We start from the raw sequence: 16,624 nt of genomic DNA, 5'->3' as shown, positions 1-16,624 counted from the left end.
AGGAAAAGAGCAACACAAAGTTTTATGACATCTCTGTTTTGTACAGTGGTTGATACCACTAAAATAAAATCAAACTAATGGACAAAATATAAAGATGAGTGTATTCTATATAAAATTATTCATTTTCCTTCTCAAGAAAGGGAAAGATCTGAGTCATAAGTTCACATGCTTATTTACAAAAGTCAATGTGGCTGCTGTCTGTAGAAAAATAAAGGCACTGTTATGAAAATGTCATTTAAATATGACATGTACAGTATGAAAATTGCATAGTGTCTGTAGATATTTGAGTTTTCCAGCCCTCTAGTGTTGTAAAAAGAGAAGGAACCATGATAAGTTCCCAGAGAAAAAGGCCCAGAAATGCCAAAGTGGTTGAGAAAACAAAACAAAACAAAATCAAGTGATTCAGCAGACTCCAAGAGGTAAGTCTCAGGGAGGCTTGTTAACCACAAATGCCGCAACAAGGTCATGTAAAGAATGACAGTTGCCTTTGTGTGGTAAGAACAGTTTCCTTGGAGCAGTTTGGGTGAGTCAGGTTCTAATGGATTAAGAGAGTAAACCATGGGATTCCAGGACTAAGAAGTAGAAATGTTAAAGTACACTACTTTCTATAGAAATCTGGCTGGAAATGTGTACAACATCTTATCAAATGCTCTTGCTTAAGCTTCTGCTTTTATGGTTAGTGATTTCACAGGTTTTTGCTCCATCTCATAACTCATCACGTAGTTTCAATCCCACTCTACTTCATAGAATAGGTGGAAGGATCAAATAGAACAGGTACGAAAGTGCCTGGGAAATTCTTCAGCTCTATCAGCTTGTAAGCACATGCTCATGGTTAGAGTGGGTCTATTTGAGAATTGACCGGACTACTTTTCATTTCATTTCCTGTCACTTTGTGGAGCTAATTGGAGACCTTTGCTAGGAGCCTCAGCCTATATTTTTGCAGATCTTCTGTTAAACTTGGATTCCACTGGTAAAGCTTTCATGAAATGTATGTCATCAGGTTAAGTTGTGGGGCCTTACTTCTCCTAGAACTGAGTCCAAGGTTACTCCTTACTCCAAAAAAAGTGATGATCTGCATCCATTTCAGGAATCTCTCAGAACCTGTCATGACTTATAAGCTCCATAAAGAACTCGTCTCTGCTGCCAGTAAGTATTTGAGTTACTAGATCAATTGTGTTGTCCTGGTTTCTTAGTAACTTGATAGCAGTAAGCTAGAAAAACTGATTTGAGGAGAAAATTCCCAAGTCGACTTAGATTTTGCACACTGCCAAGTGAGAATATTTCTGCTTGCTAGTTTTCAGAGGTAGATAATTTTTATAACCAATGTTATAGGCATGGTTGTAAGAGAACTGGTTAACTTGAGGCATGTAGTGCCTGCTGCTGGGCTCCTCAAGTGATTGACTTTGGAAGGCAGCAGCCTTAGTATCTCACACATAGTGGTAGGTGCTGAAATGTTTCTTACAAGAGGCTCTGCTTGGGTCTTTAGAGAAAACCTGCTGTGACTGCAGTTCTGCCTGCCTCTGAGACTGTCTTGTCTACCCTTACTTTCTAATTTCTTCATCTCTCTAGACCTGTATTTTGTTTCTTTTGCTCTTTAATCTCTCCTTGCCATTTTTGGATTTGTTTCTATTTTTTTCTCATTTATTCTGTCTGTGCCTATTTATTTACCTGGTTCCTCTCATCATCCTTTTTACTCTTTCTCTTTCTCTCTTTCCCTCTCCTCCCTGTTCCCTCCTTTTCTCTTTCCTTTCTCCCACCCTTTTCCCTTCCCTGTGTTCAGGGGTGTGTGTGTGTGTGTGTGTGTGTGTGTGTGTGTGTGTGTAGACATGTGAGAGTTACCTTAATTTAGTCACCTTATAGCTAAACCATCTCTCTTTGTTCTCTCTGCCAGAATCTGACAACCTGGATTACCGTCTGGGGGCTATTCACTCCCTAGTATATAAGCTACCAGAAAAGAACCGGGAGATGCTGGAACTTCTAATCAAACACTTGGTAAAGTAAGTAGCTGCTGGGTTTTCAGAGTCTCTGTTGAAGGTGCAACACACATCATATGATTAAAGAGAAACTGCCTTTAACCCATTGAGCACTATCCCCCAACTTTTTCTTGGGCCATTTGAATATTCTCTGAGCAAGGTCAATTTTGCCTTTACCCATTTATGAAAACTGGAGTCAAGAGGTCCCAGTACTGTTTTAGATGAAAGGCAGCATTAGAGTAAGTATGCTGTGCACCAGGACCAGACATGGACTTTATTGTTAGAGAAGTCTAGTTTTGTATTCTACTTCTATAACTTACTTAGCTGTCTAATAGCAAGTTGGCCTCTCTGAGCATCTGTGTTCATCTCTATGATGACAATACTGATGACTATGAAGTAGGAGTATCATGGATTCAAACAAATATAGAAAAAGCATATGACATATAGTAAGCTCTGAAGGCATCCAAAGTTTTGCAAGGCACAGTGTGTGTTTGTCTGTAATCCTAGCATTTAGAAATATAGTGTAGAATTTTGAGGACAGACTGTAATGCTATGTAGTGAGACTTTGTCAAAATAAAGAAGAAAAGGAAGTAAAGTAGGAGAGGGAAGAGGGGAGGAAGAAAGAGAAAGAAGGAATAGAGAAAAAGGAATGGACTGGTAGAGTGAGGGAAGTGGGAAAGGAGACAGAAATGGATAAAAGGAGAGATGCTAGGATTCTAGTCAACCTAGTCTGGTGTGGTAGACAGCAGGAGACATAGAAGGGTACATATGCTCTGTGGTGGTTTGAATATGCTTGGCCCAGGGAGTGGCACTATTAGGTATGGCCTTGTTGGAAGAAATATGCCACTATGGGGGTGGACTTTGAGACCCTCCCTATAGCTGCCTGAAAAGAGCCTACTCCTGGTTTCTTTTGAATGTAGATGTAGAATTCTTGGCTCCTCCAGCACCATGCCTGCCTGGATGTTGCCATGCTTCTCACCTTGATGATAATGGACAGAACCTCTGAATCTGTAAGCCATCCCCAATTAAATTTTGTCCCAACATTGGTGATGGTGTCTTTTCACACCATTGAAACTCTAAGACAGAAGTTGGTACCAGGGACTAGGGTATTGCTATGATAGACTTGACCATACTTTTGTTTTGAAGAATGTGGATTTGGGGACTTTGGATTTTGAAAGTGGTGGAATGCTTTAAGTGGGGCTTAATGGGCTATCCTAGTAAGAATATGGAAGACTTTGTTGCTGAAGGTGATTTGAACTATGGAAGCCTGGTTCTAGAAGTTTCAGAAGAGAAGAATTTTAGTATGTGGTGGAAAGACTGTTAGTGTGATATTTTTGGTGAAGAATGTGGCTGCTTTTTGCCCTTTTCTGTAGAGTCTGCCTGAGGCTAAGGTGAAGAGTCGAATTAATTGCCAATCTAGACTGTGCTGTGGTTTAGTCTCATGAAGAGCATTTTGATGAAGTGTAGCAAGCTTAATATGTCCAGACAAAGCTTTACAGATATTTATAACAGGACTGTCCATAGTTATTCAAAGGTGTAAATAAACCAATCACCCATCATCATATAAATGCATAGAGAAAATACTGCATACTATAAGGAGTCACTGGTATTGGATGTAGTGTTCCTTTATGGGATAATGAAAATTTCTGGAATTAGACATTGGTGACAGTTACATTACTCTATGAATATACTAAAAGCCATTGAACAATACCCTTTCAAATGGGAAACCTTACAGGAGTTATACCTCAACAAAGTTATGAAAATAGTGAAAATGGCTATACATGGGGACAGGTATTAATGCAATGAAAGGGTTAAGGACAAGAATTAGATTCCTTTAAGTCACCTCCAATATAGTTTTTATTTCAAATCAATACTAATTTGTACAAATCCCAAAATGAAATTAAAACAAAGCAAATATTAGGAACCCTAAAACAGTATACTGAATAAACAGATGAATGTTTATCAACTTGATAATAGAAGCACACACAGCTATTTCAACAAAGGTGTCAGCACATGCCTCTGATTCATCCTTAATGAAACAGCCTTGAAAAACAAGAAGAACCACAAAGACATTTTAAATATCATCCAATAGGTTTATTAGTAATCATAATCTAAAATACATACATATTTTATAAGGAAGGAACAACTATGTGTGCATACATATTTACATGTGTTTATATACTAGTTTAACATAAACTAAGATTCATGATGTAGCTGTCTCCTCAGAGGCTCTGCCAGAGCCTGACAAATACAAAAGTATGGATACTCTCAGCCAACCATTGGACTGAGCATGGGACCCCCAATGGAGGAGTTAGAGAAAGGACAGGAGGAGTTGAAGGGGTTTACAACTCCATAGGAGGAACAACAATATCAACCAGCCAGACACCCCAGAGTTCCCAGGGACTAAACCACCAACCAAAGACTACACATGGAGGGACCCATGGCTCCAGCCACATAATGTAGCAGAGGATGGCCTCATCTGGCGTCAATGGGAGGGAAGGCCCTTGGTCCTGTGTAGGGGAATACCAGGACAGGGAGGCAGGGGTGGGTGGGGAACACCCTCACAGAAATAGGGAGAGGGGGGGATGGGATAGGGGCTTTCCAGAGGGGAAACGGGAATGGGGATAACATTTGAAATGTAAATAAATAAAATATCCAATGGGGAAAAAATAAATGAGGAGAGGAGTATTACAGTATTTATGTTAAAGGAGAACATCTTTCCCTTTTATTTTGAATTCACAATTCAAAGTAAAACGAAACTATCTTTTCCAACCTTGAAACAATTCTTCTTTTAAAAAGAGGGGAGTACACCTAGTTCCCAGTTCTTTGTTTCTAAATAGTATTCCCTTTTCAAGAGGGAATGGAATGGCTTAGAAAAGTGGTCATTCTGGATCTGGGGTTGGAAAACACACAGTGATTCTTGGGTAAATTATAGCACAATGAAAGGAATTTGCATGATGGTGATGATTCTAATGATATTTGGGGAACTTGAACAACAATATTAGCTAATAACACATTGAAGAAGCAGGTGTGTGGGAGTTGGTAAAGAAAGAAAAAGCCCTTCATTTAGAAGAACATCAGCTAATGAATGTGGGAATGACAGCAAATCATTAGTTTGCAGTGGCACTATCTTTTTTTTAAGTACTGATCAGAACCGAAAGTAATAGTGACAAGAGGACATTTCAATGTATTGTCTCAGGCTACTAATTATAAATGGACAGTTTGCATCTTTACAATGTGGCTCTGTGATAGATACTGCTTTAAATCATTAATCAATGTTACCATAACCAAGAATGATGCAAGTTGTCACTACATGTGTCCGAATTTGAGAGAGCGTGAAGTATAAAGCATAAAGTATGAAACATGTAACAAGTTCAAACTAAGAAACAAAAGGTTACAAATATAGAGAATGTGTGACATACTATAAGACTATTGACTTTGACTTAACTAAAAAAAAAAAAAAAGTCTGTGTCATGGGAAAACTAGGTAGGGATCCTATGAAGCAAATGCAGTGCATGGACTTTTTAAACTCCATATGAAAAACTTAGTTTAAAAGACTTTGTTTTCTTTGACATTTGAGGACAATTGAGTATGGTGTACATGGTAAATTATTGCAAATTTTCTTATACATGAAAATTTTGTTATGGTCTACTAGGAAATTTTGCTTTGTCTTTGCATATGAATGCTAGAAATTTAGGGATTAATCAACCTACTTCCAGAGACTTTAGAAAAAATATCTAGAGAAAGCAAATGTGGCAAAATATTGATTACTTAAGCTCCATTCAGTGTAGGGTGATGAAATGTCCATGCTACTTGTCTTAGTCTTTCATCAGTGTGGCACAATACTTGAACAAAAGAACCTATGGGAAAAATATTTCTTTTGGCCTATCACTTGATCTTAGTAGAGTGGGAGGGGATGCCTATGGCAAAACAACACACCTTATATTATAGTGATAAGGATTAAGAAAGGGAAAGAGGCAGAGAATGGGGGAGAGAAGGAGGGAGGTGGAAAGAGAGAGAGAGAGAGAGATTGGACATAATGTGAATACAAATATGCCAGTTTAGTGGGCTTTGTCCATTTTCCCCTTTACTTCACATGGGTCCTAAGCCTATGGGATGTCATTAGTACTTAGTTAATACTCCATGGAAATAGCCTGACAGAAAACACTCAGAGGTGATCTTTACAATTCTAGGTGTTTCTCATTCCAACAGTTTCTACTCACGAGTAATCATCGCAGTAACTATATCCAAAATTTTCACATGTTTTAAAACCTTTATAACTATATATTTAGGCAGTGTAGATAAAAAGGGTTAGTACTGTTTAGAAAACTTACATGGGGAAAAAGAAAATTCACACACTTTTAAAATGCACGTAATTACCCTTGCCAATTGTTGCTTAATAGTGTATATGAGCCGGGCGTGGTGGCGCACGCCTTTAGTCCCAGCACTCGGGAGGCAGAGGCAGGCGGATTTCTGAGTTCGAAGCCAGCCTGGTCTACAAAGTGAGTGCCAGGACAGCCAGGGCTACACAGAGAAACCCTGTCTCGAAAAAAACAAACAAACAAAAATAGTGTATATGATGATTATATATGTACCTTTGTAATATAGTCTTGCTTCTTGTCTATTTTCTAGGTTAATAACAGGCAAAAATAAATAGACCTCTGCCAGTTTGAGGTTCTCAGTTAGCTAGTTCTTTGTGTGTGTGTGTGCCTGTAATCTTCATTAATTAGAAATAGGAGATCAATAATGGTTTCCTCTCCAACAATCTCACCATTAGTGGAAAACTACAATGGAAGAAAATGTCATGCCTGATTCTACCATTCATACATGTGTTTATCAGTAAGCAGACACAAAGGGAGTTGTACAGCCTGTTCTGTAAACTCAATGAAGTCCCATTTTCTTTGTAATTTCAGATGCTTTGACAAAATGCAGTAGTATAATTGGAATCAGTCAACAAAATCCCATAATCTAATAGGGGAGATGTAAGACTTCCACAGTCTTAGGCCTGTACTGCCATTTGGAAGGTACACGGCTATTAGGTTAGTGGACACTTATTTTTGTAATAATACCCTTTTTCAGAAGCAGTACTATAGAAATTAGAAAGCGTAGAAAAGCAAAACAAAAATACCTTACATTATTCTCCCACTCTGTAATCATCACTGATAATCTAACACATAGTATTCTAAATCTTTTGTGCTGATGTGTTTATATATATACATATCTGTATTTGTTAATAGTATGAGATTATAGTCTTCTTCAGCCCCCCCCCTACTTTTTGGAGATAGTCTCAGGTATTATTGGTAGAAATGAATGTAACTGAGGCAGGCTAGGGACTCTTGGTCTTCTTGCTCTGTCCCTTGAGTTCTGGGATTAAAGTTCTGCACTACCATGCCTGGCCTTTTCTACTTACCATCTTTACAGTTTTTGCCTTTCTAGACTATATTAACATGTTCCTAGTTGACATTAAAAACTGCCCTTTTAAAGTGTTTGTCTAAGTATATTAGGTATATTATCACATAGCCTACCTACCTTTTATGCCCTTTTAATCTCTTTAAAGGCTGAATAGATTCAAGTTAACTGATTTGTAGCTAGAGCAAATAGTAGATGATTAGTCTGTACCTTCATTTTCATCACATCTTGAGAGTCATAGTTTTACTTTATTCTCTGTACTGATCTTCACATTATCCAGTACTATAGCTTTCTATCTGCTCATAGAGGGCTGTGTGACTGGCTGTGTAATTCACAGTCAATAGCTATATCTTGTACACTTCTAGCTCATGATAAATAATTTTTACTGCTTGTCATGCTAATTAATTAGCAAAGCTTTCATTGTTGACTGGAGATAGTGTTGGCAAAATTTTTTCTTGTTAGTCTTTTAAATTAAACTAGTCATTCCTAGAGCATAAATGTATGGATTCCTGATTATAATAATCATAAATATATGAGAATATCCATGCAAACTAAAGAAAACCTATGAAAAATTTTCTCATTGGTTATGAGGGAACTTTTCTTTTTCAAGTTGGTATCTGCATTCTGGAAGCATCTTAGAATCAGCAGTTTATTAAGATTACCATTGGTTTTGATGTAATTATCATATTCTCTGTATGCATCATCCTGCTGATAGCTGCTCTATTTGCATAGTGACACTGATACAGTTAAGTTATATTCATTTTCAGTTTGTTTTGTATTTAAAGTTTTAAAATAGTATATGATGATTTGACAAGGAAATTGTTTTTCTTTCTTATTGTTACATTACATAATGGTTTGGTTTTAATTGTGGCATTGAAGAAGTTTAGGACATTGTACTATGTTGAAGTTTGTCTTGTAAATTACAGATAAAATGCTACTTATGGAGAAAGAAAAAGCTTTCTACCCTTAAAAGAGGGCACCATTTGCAGGGAGAAGGACTAGTTATTTAGGGAACTGACTGTTATGGCTTTTCCTTTTGAATAAATTTGTATAATGCAAGACCTCTTCTAGTGTATGTATACAAAAATTAAATGAAGGAAAGATCACAAGGAACTCTGTCTGTCCATCACCCAGATTCAGCTATTAAGAACATTTTATTTTATCTATATCCCCAGTTTTCCCCTTTCTGTTGTATAATTTTTGAAATAAATCCATGACACTCTATTTATTTCATTTGTAAGTATTTTAGCTTCATCTTTATCTTTAAATGATGAGAACTCTTCTAAGTACATGCATAATTAAATTGTAATAGCTGAAAGGAAATTAATTATAATATTCTGTATTCAAACTTATAGTGCTTACAAGTATGTTGTTTCTTTCATTACATGAACGTCCAGTTTGAAAGTATACATAGCAATCTGATGAAATGTTTTTCAAGCATCTAACCTCTTGCAGATTTTGGCTGGATAGTACATATATATGAGGCTTTGTTAACTATATGGGTAGTCTGTGTCACATCTACACAGTTTTATAATTATAGCTTTGAAGTAGCCATAGATACTATTTTAAATGAATAGAAAAGGTGTGTTCAAGTAAAACTTTATGAAAAACAGATGGTACTATGATTTGGTTTTACTGCTTGATCTATAGTATTGTTTCTCAAATTTTATTGTATATTATTAGACTCACCTGTAATGTTATAAAGCATACAGAGGCCCTGGCTCTGCCAGGTATCTTAACAATTATATATATATATATATATATATATATATATATATATATAAAATTGTCTAGTCCATATGTACATTTGCCTACAACTTTCCTTTTTCTTGTGATTTGTTAAAGAGTTATTCATCTTATAAAGTTTCTTGTGATTAAGAGTTGAGTATAGAGGCTTGCTTTGCTCTGATCCTAGTTGCCACCCCTACCTCATATGTGTGTGTTTAGAATGAGGAGAATATACATAATTGATGGTTTAGGAGACACATAATGTGTAGCTCTCTCTTTCCCATTGTTTTTGAGAGCAGGATTTTCTTAGATTCATTTCCTGGCAGACTAAAATACACTTTCGATCACCTAATAACTTTTCACCTTACACATGACAGAACAGATTCTTAGGGATGGGGAAAGATAGGCACAAAGCCACATAGTACATTAGTAATAGAACAAGGGATATGATTGGAAGTGGCCTCCTTATTTGAGAGTCAAAGTACATCGAGTTCTTCAAATCGCTGAACCCTAAAGCTGAATGATACCGACAAGTCACATAAATAGCTTCCAGTTCTTTTGCCAGGTATCTTTGCAAACCAGAGGTCTCACTTAACTGAATAGCCTGAGGATAATATTCAAAGTACAAGTATGTTTTATTTATCTTAGACTATTTTGGGTAAAAAAAAAAAAAAGAAAAGATTTAGCTCCCAAATTTTAATTTTTAAGTAACTCACATTAATTCCTTGATTTCAGGAATGAGACAATTTGACCTTTGAACACACCAGGTCTTGTATGCTGGAGTTGAGTAGTGGTTTGTTCATTCTTTTCTTTTCTTCCTTCCTTTTCTTTCTCTTTCTCTCTTTCTTTCTACTTTTTATTATTAATTTATTAATTTACTTATTTAAATCCCAAATGTTCCCCTGAGTCTTCCCATCATCTCCTGCCCCTTCACCTCTGAGAAGGTGCCCACCCCCAATCCACCACCCTGGGACATCAAGTCTCTACAGGATTAGGTGCATCCTCTCCTACTGACGCCAGAAAAAGAATCCCTCTTGAAGTGGAACAATTTGCTGACTTGCCAGACTCCAGTACTCTCTATTTTGTTTTTCCCTCCTTTTAGAATTTCATGCAATGCATTTTGATCATATTCAGTCACCCAACTCTTCCCAGCCACCCACCTTTCCTTCCCTACACACTCAAATTTGTGATTTTTTTTAACCTCAAGGTCAATTTGTGCTGCTCAAATATTTGTGGACCTGTGGCCTTTCACTGAAGTATGGTCAACTTATTACTCTTTTAAAAACTGATCCTTCATCTCCCAACAACTGACAATTGCCAACAGATTCTCATTGAGGGGTGAGGTTTTATGCCAAGCTCCCTTATCCATTTTGGGATTTGGTATATCCTGGGCTTGGACATGCCTTGTGATTGATGTCACAACCATTGTAAGTTCATATTTGCAGTTGCCCTGTCATGTAAGGAGGATACTTTCTCCTTCAAGTTACCTATCACCTCCGGCTCTTACACTTTTTCCATTCCCTCATCTGTAGTGATTAGAGTTGATGAAGGTCATTTCATATTGCAAGAACTATCATTGGATGCTATCATGGTGGTTTTGACAATGTGTGCTTGTTTAAAGGGGTCAGCCACTACTTCTAGGGGAATATATTTCATTTACATCACCTCTTTGCTTCTCCAGTCATCTCAACTTATTTCTTCAAATCTAAACCATTGAAGAAGGTTGCTGTTTTCTACAATGCAGAGTACCACCACCTTCTCCAAATACTCATTCTTTTCTTCTGAAGTTTTTATTAATTAAATTAGTTCTTTGACATTTTATATATGTTGTAGTACATCCTAATTATGCTCTCCATGCCCTCTTTTGCCTTCTTTCTTAGGCCTGTCATCTCCCCACCCCCTTCATATCCTGGTCCCAGATTAATGACTTTTGGAGTTGTTTCATGGACCACGTAGTTAACCAGGGCCATATGTGTAATCATTAGACTGGGACTATCCTTTGAAGCTTGTGGGGTCACTAGTGGGTGCATAAATAATGATATGCCTATGATTATTCTCTCCCCAAATATATCAGTAGCAAATAGTTCATCAGTGATAGATAGGCCCCCCCTGAGACCCCTTCCCTTTTGTCTGACAGAGACAAGGTCATTCTTGTGCAGACTCCTAGCAGACATCCCCAGTTGTTATGAGTTTGTGGTTGCAATAGTTGTTTCTTGCCCAGAAGATAGCATTTCATAACCCCCTTTTCTTGTCTTCTGTCTTACAGTCTTTCCACTCCCTCTTCCTCAATAGTCTGTGAACCTTAGAGAAGATGATATTGATATTTTGTTTAGGGATCAGTCCTTAACTGTTACTAATTTGCAGCAGCTCTTGTGGTCATAGGTTTCTGTATTCACCCCTATTCCCTAAAAAGAGAGAGAGGCTTCTCTAATTAAGGCTGAGAGTAGTATTTGTCTATGGATATAAACATATTTAGAATTCAGTGTGATACTATGTCAGTTTAGCTAAACATTAATTCTGATGCTGAAGTTATAGCCATTTGTTCTAGTCCCTGCAAATAAACAAAACATGATGCAGTGAGATTAGTGAGACACAAAATATACACATCTTAAGGAACCTCAGTATTTTGTGCTTTTGCACATAAATTGTACCTCCCAGTGTATCTGTTATCATTTTTCAAACCACTTTTTTTCATATATCATTTTGATCATCACTCATTACTTCTCCATATAAAGTCTTGTTACATTTTGCAGGCTGGCTCCAAACTTTTGTGCTCAAATGATTCTCTTACCCCAACCTCCCCAGTAGCTAGGACTACAGACCTAGGGCACTGTGATCAGCTCTCCTCTTTCATTTTAGCTAATGGGTGATAGTTAATGCAGAGAGTCACAACTGGTCAAAATGCAGAGAATACATGCCTATAGAGTGCCCACTTACATCTCCATTGCTACCTCTCCTCGAGATGCAGGAACCATAGAAGAAAGATGATAAGGGTTGGGGAAAAACAGAGCAAGAGAATGATGAAACTTGGCAGAGCTGCTGCACTTAGGAACTCACAGCAACTATGACTGCCTGCGCATGATCAAACTAGCCAACATTCTAGCATGGAAGGACATGGATGGAGAAGTGGTTCATTAGTGACCCCCCTACTTTGGTACTATGGAAAGTTGATGGTTTCTACGGGAGGGAGAAATGGTTTTCTTTAAGGTTCTGGCTCTGGGTAGGACTACCCACTCCAGTAGATGGCCCCACACCCTAAATGTAGATGAACAACACAAATTGGAGTCAAATAGGTTGTTAAACAAGAAAAGGGACATGAAGTTGTATGGGTGCAGAGAATTTGGAGCCATCAGTGGAGTGTAATTTTAATCAACATACACTGTATGAAAGTCTTAAAGAATAAAAATATTTTACCTGAAATGAAAGAAAAAATGTGTGCATTAAAAATGGTTGCACAAAAGCCGGGCGTGGTGGCGCACGCCTTTAATCCCAGCACTCGGGAGGCAGAGGCAGGCGGATTTCTGAGTTCGAGGCCAGCCTGGTCTACAAAGTGAGTGCCAGGACAGCCAGGGCTACACAGAGAAACCCTGTCTCGAAAAAACCAAAAAAAAAAAAAAAATGGTTGCACATGGACAAATATATGGGGCTTTGGTGTAGCTCAATGATAGAGGCCTTGACTAATGAGTGAGGCTCTAGTGTCCATCCCTTATACCACAGTGTATATAGTAAGAGGAGAGATGACATTTGCAAAGAAAGCTCCCCTGGTTTCATTAGAAGGCCATGAAAGGCAAGCATCCTAAATGGGATAGCAGGAAGTTCCTTCGGAGCAAGTAGAAGTAAGCCCAGTATAAAACCCTCTCATAGAAGCTTCTGTTTTCCAAGTGGAGCTACATAAGCAGCAGTAAGATGCAGTGGAAAAAATGGTTACACTTGAATACCAACAAATACGGGTTTGAATCTCCTGCCTTTCCAAATCTGAACCCTGGGTGCTTCAGCCCAGGGCCTCAGAATAAAATACCTTTCTTTTGGCAATTATGAACATTCAGTGAACTGCTCTGGTACTGAAGAAACTTCATGTCCAGGTTTCTTGCCTACTAGGTGGTGGTTTAAACATTGGAGATCACTTGGTAGCAGCATGGGCATTCTTTTCTATTTTAATAACTAAACAAATTCTGTCACTAGAGAATAAAGGTTAATTGCAGAGGCATTTAATCTGTTGAAAAGGACTGATCAGCAGCCAGAAATATCAAAGGCCTGAATGCTGGCAGCTCATTACCATCTGAATGCCACCCGGCCTTTGTTAAAGGCTTAAGCGTCTTTATTATAAAGATTGGTCTAAGAATTCTGTCCCCCTTAATTACCCACTTAGTGTCAAGAACTTGCCTGTCACTGGGTCAGTCTCTCAGGGCCTTTGGCTTGGGTGAGTTGGGGTATTCGTAGTTTGAGTGGGCAGCTAGCCCACTCCTTATTCTAACCTCAGCCCACTCCTTATTCTAACCTCTACAACCCGCACAGCCAAACTGGCCAAAGGGCTGCATGCCTTTCACTTGTCTGCCTCTAGTAGTTTAAAAGAGCTTTGGTGGAGTTCAGTTCCTATAAAAATAATTAATTTGTAACTGTTGTGTGCCAGGAACACAGTTGGAAGTTGTTTACCACCTAGTAGAAGAAGCAGAAATTAAACTGAAAGTTGCAGTGTACTAGTCTCCTTGCCAGTAGTATCAGTTAAGTTGAGGACAGTACTAAGCACTCAGCTCTGAACTCACATACATACAAGTGACACAAAATGGACTCAGCAGATTGTATTGATAAATGTATGCATATGTTTATATGTAACAAGAAAAATCAAAGAGAAAAGGAGATGAATTTAACAGGGAGTAAGCAGGGAATGGGAAGAAATTGAAGAGGGAAATGGTGTGATTATGTTTTATTCATTTTTTAAAGAAATGGAAAATTGAAAAGAGGTCTTTAAGAAAGCAGGAGAAAGAGAGACCAAGAATCCTTTGTTTTCTTCCCACCCAGAAGCAAGGTTGTCGTCCAGTATGCTGCCTTTTCATTCTCAAATCATTTTTCTTCATATTCAGGAAACAAAGCCATAACAAAGATGAGGACTGTTTGCTGTGGCCACCTGTACGGGGGTAGATATCTGCCACCTTAAGTAAATTTCCAAGAACAATTAGACATTCTTTAGATATGGAATTGGAAACATTCAAGTGAAAGGGGTAACTGTGGCATAGCCTGAAGAAGCTAATCTAAGAAGTTTAGTGTAACCCTTGTCAAAGGCTAGTAATGCATATAGTGGTGGATCTTGGAAAGGTCAGAGTGTTGGGTAGTACCATGCTGGAGAAATTTCCCACCACTTATTTTCTACTACTCTAAAGTAGATACAATTTACACAAGTTGGAAAACTGAAGCTCAGAGAAGTTGGAGTTAAAACTCCCTGTTGTACATCTTGTGAGTGGCATGGTCGGGATCCAAACTGAAGTCAACTGTAGGACTTGGGCTATACATAGCTATTAGAAATAGGAGGTAAATTACAGGAGGCTTTAACTGCCTTCTTTAAAGACCTGTTGCCTTCTGCTCTAAGTAATCAGGAGCCAGTGATGAGACTTAAAGCAGAGTGAGTGAAGATCTAACAACCAGATTGCAGGACCTACTTCCTCCCTTGCTCAGCAATTGTGATTTCAGGAAAATATTTTTCCATCTTGTTTTATAAGATGAAGAAGACGATCAAGTGGTGATCAACCATAGGGTCCTTTTTGTCTCTTTGTGGTTTCTGTTTCTTAAACTGTGGGACTAAAATGGCCAGATTCCTCCCTAGAATGACTGGTAGGCCCTTTTGTCACTGCTGTTCTTTATGGTAGAAAAGCCCTCTACCTCTGGGTACACTTATCTCCTTTGCTGTTCCTTAGACCTGCAGTTCCCCTTGCCTTGAATGAACCCAGGCCTTTCTCCTGCCTCCCCACACCCTTTACTACCTCCAAGTCTGTCTCCAAACTCCTTCAGGATTGTTAGCCCAGTTCCCAATCTCTCACTTTGGCTCCTACTCATAGACAATGTGTTACTCACTAGTTATTCCCATTTTCTTATCTTTTCCATATGTACTGTAGATCTCTCCTTTCCTACCTTTGGGTGTCTCTTATCTCCATTAGCACCTAGCATAGTCCCGGTTACTAGAAAAATGAATCGTTTTCATTGTTTTCTTTTTCTTCTGGCAGTGTGTGTGAGCACAGCAAAGAGAATCTTATGACGCCTTCCAATATGGGGGTGATCTTTGGGCCCACCCTGATGAGAGCTCAAGAGGACACTGTGGCTGCTATGATGAACATCAAATTCCAGAACATTGTGGTAGAAATCCTGATTGAACACTTTGGCAAGGTAACCATTCTCTATCTTTACTATCTACCCCTGTCCTGTGTATCTTTGAGCTATGTTTTTCTAACTGCCTGCTTCCATCCCTCCTTTTCTCTCTCTATTCTTTCTGTTCTTTAGATTTTTAAAGCAAAATATTCTATAAAAGCCTTGGCTATCCTGGCACTCAGTGTATCATGAAGATCAGCCTAGTATTAGTCATCCTTTTGACTTCGCCTGCAGACTGTTGGGATCACGGACACAATGTTGTACGTCTTATTATTTATTTCAATTTGACAGTGAAAAGAAAACCCACTGTAGCACACTGTCAAGTTTTTTGAAGATCTATAGATTAAAACTAGGGCTTTGTATATGCTAAGCAAATGCTTCACCATTGACCTATCCTCCACCCCTCTTTTCAATTTTTAACTTGATACAGAGTCTTACCAAGATATCCAGATCACCCAGGAACTTACTCTGTAGCCCAGGCAGGCCTTGAAATTATGATTCTCCATCCTTAGCCTCCCAAGTACTTGGTATTACAGGCCTCCACTACTAAACTTGGCCACAGTGATTGCTGTTTAACATTTAATCAAACACTTAGCATTTCATCTGTTGATAGATTCATTATTTAATAAGAACCCTGTTTGGATCGTGGAGGCTGATACAGTCTGAGCCTATCCATAAATCAAGTCCAAGTTTGGTCACTTGTTAGTTATATTAGGCATAATATAAGCTCAGGTGCTGTAATGCTACACCTAAATATACCATGTCAACAATAGAAGAGAAGTTTATTTCTTGGTTGTAAAATAATCCAGCTAAGGTGACTTGATATACTTAGGCTTCCTTGTTCTTTTTTTAGTGCTCTGAGAAGCCTAATATCCTGATTTTCCACAATGGTCATTCATCATCTACATCCTAGTTGTTGAAAAGAATGAAAGACAGAGTTTATTGCACTTACCTTCCAGGTTAAGATCTGGGAGTTAGATGTAATTTGTATTACATTTCATTGTGTAAAATTTAATCTCACAATCATATTCACTGATAAAGGCAAGAAAGTAGTTATCTTCTCTCTTCTCTTCTCTTCTCTTCTCTTCTCTTCTCTTCTCTTCTCTTCTCTTCTCTTCTCTTCTCTTCTCTTCTCTTCTCCTCTCCTCTCCTCTCCT

At 38.2% G+C, this 16,624-nt stretch overlaps 1 protein-coding gene across 2 annotated transcripts in view; it reads left to right on the top strand.

The window, feature by feature from the left end:
- The window catches only part of Ophn1 (oligophrenin 1), a 317,724-nt gene that overhangs the window by 251,247 nt on the left and 49,853 nt on the right, over nt 1-16,624 (top strand). For both annotated transcript variants that reach the window (XM_021152888.2, XM_029473368.1), the window contains 3 exons: nt 1,088-1,146; nt 1,892-1,997; nt 15,326-15,485. In XM_021152888.2, coding sequence (XP_021008547.1) covers nt 1,088-1,146; nt 1,892-1,997; nt 15,326-15,485 — 325 coding nt within the window. The remainder of the gene's footprint in view (nt 1-1,087; nt 1,147-1,891; nt 1,998-15,325; nt 15,486-16,624) is intronic.

Source organism: Mus caroli, chromosome X (genome assembly GCF_900094665.2).
Source record: "Mus caroli chromosome X, CAROLI_EIJ_v1.1, whole genome shotgun sequence".
NCBI lineage: Eukaryota > Metazoa > Chordata > Mammalia > Rodentia > Muridae > Mus > Mus caroli.
Note: the sequence above shows the minus strand (reverse complement) of the source record. Positions and strands in the feature narration are given on the sequence as shown.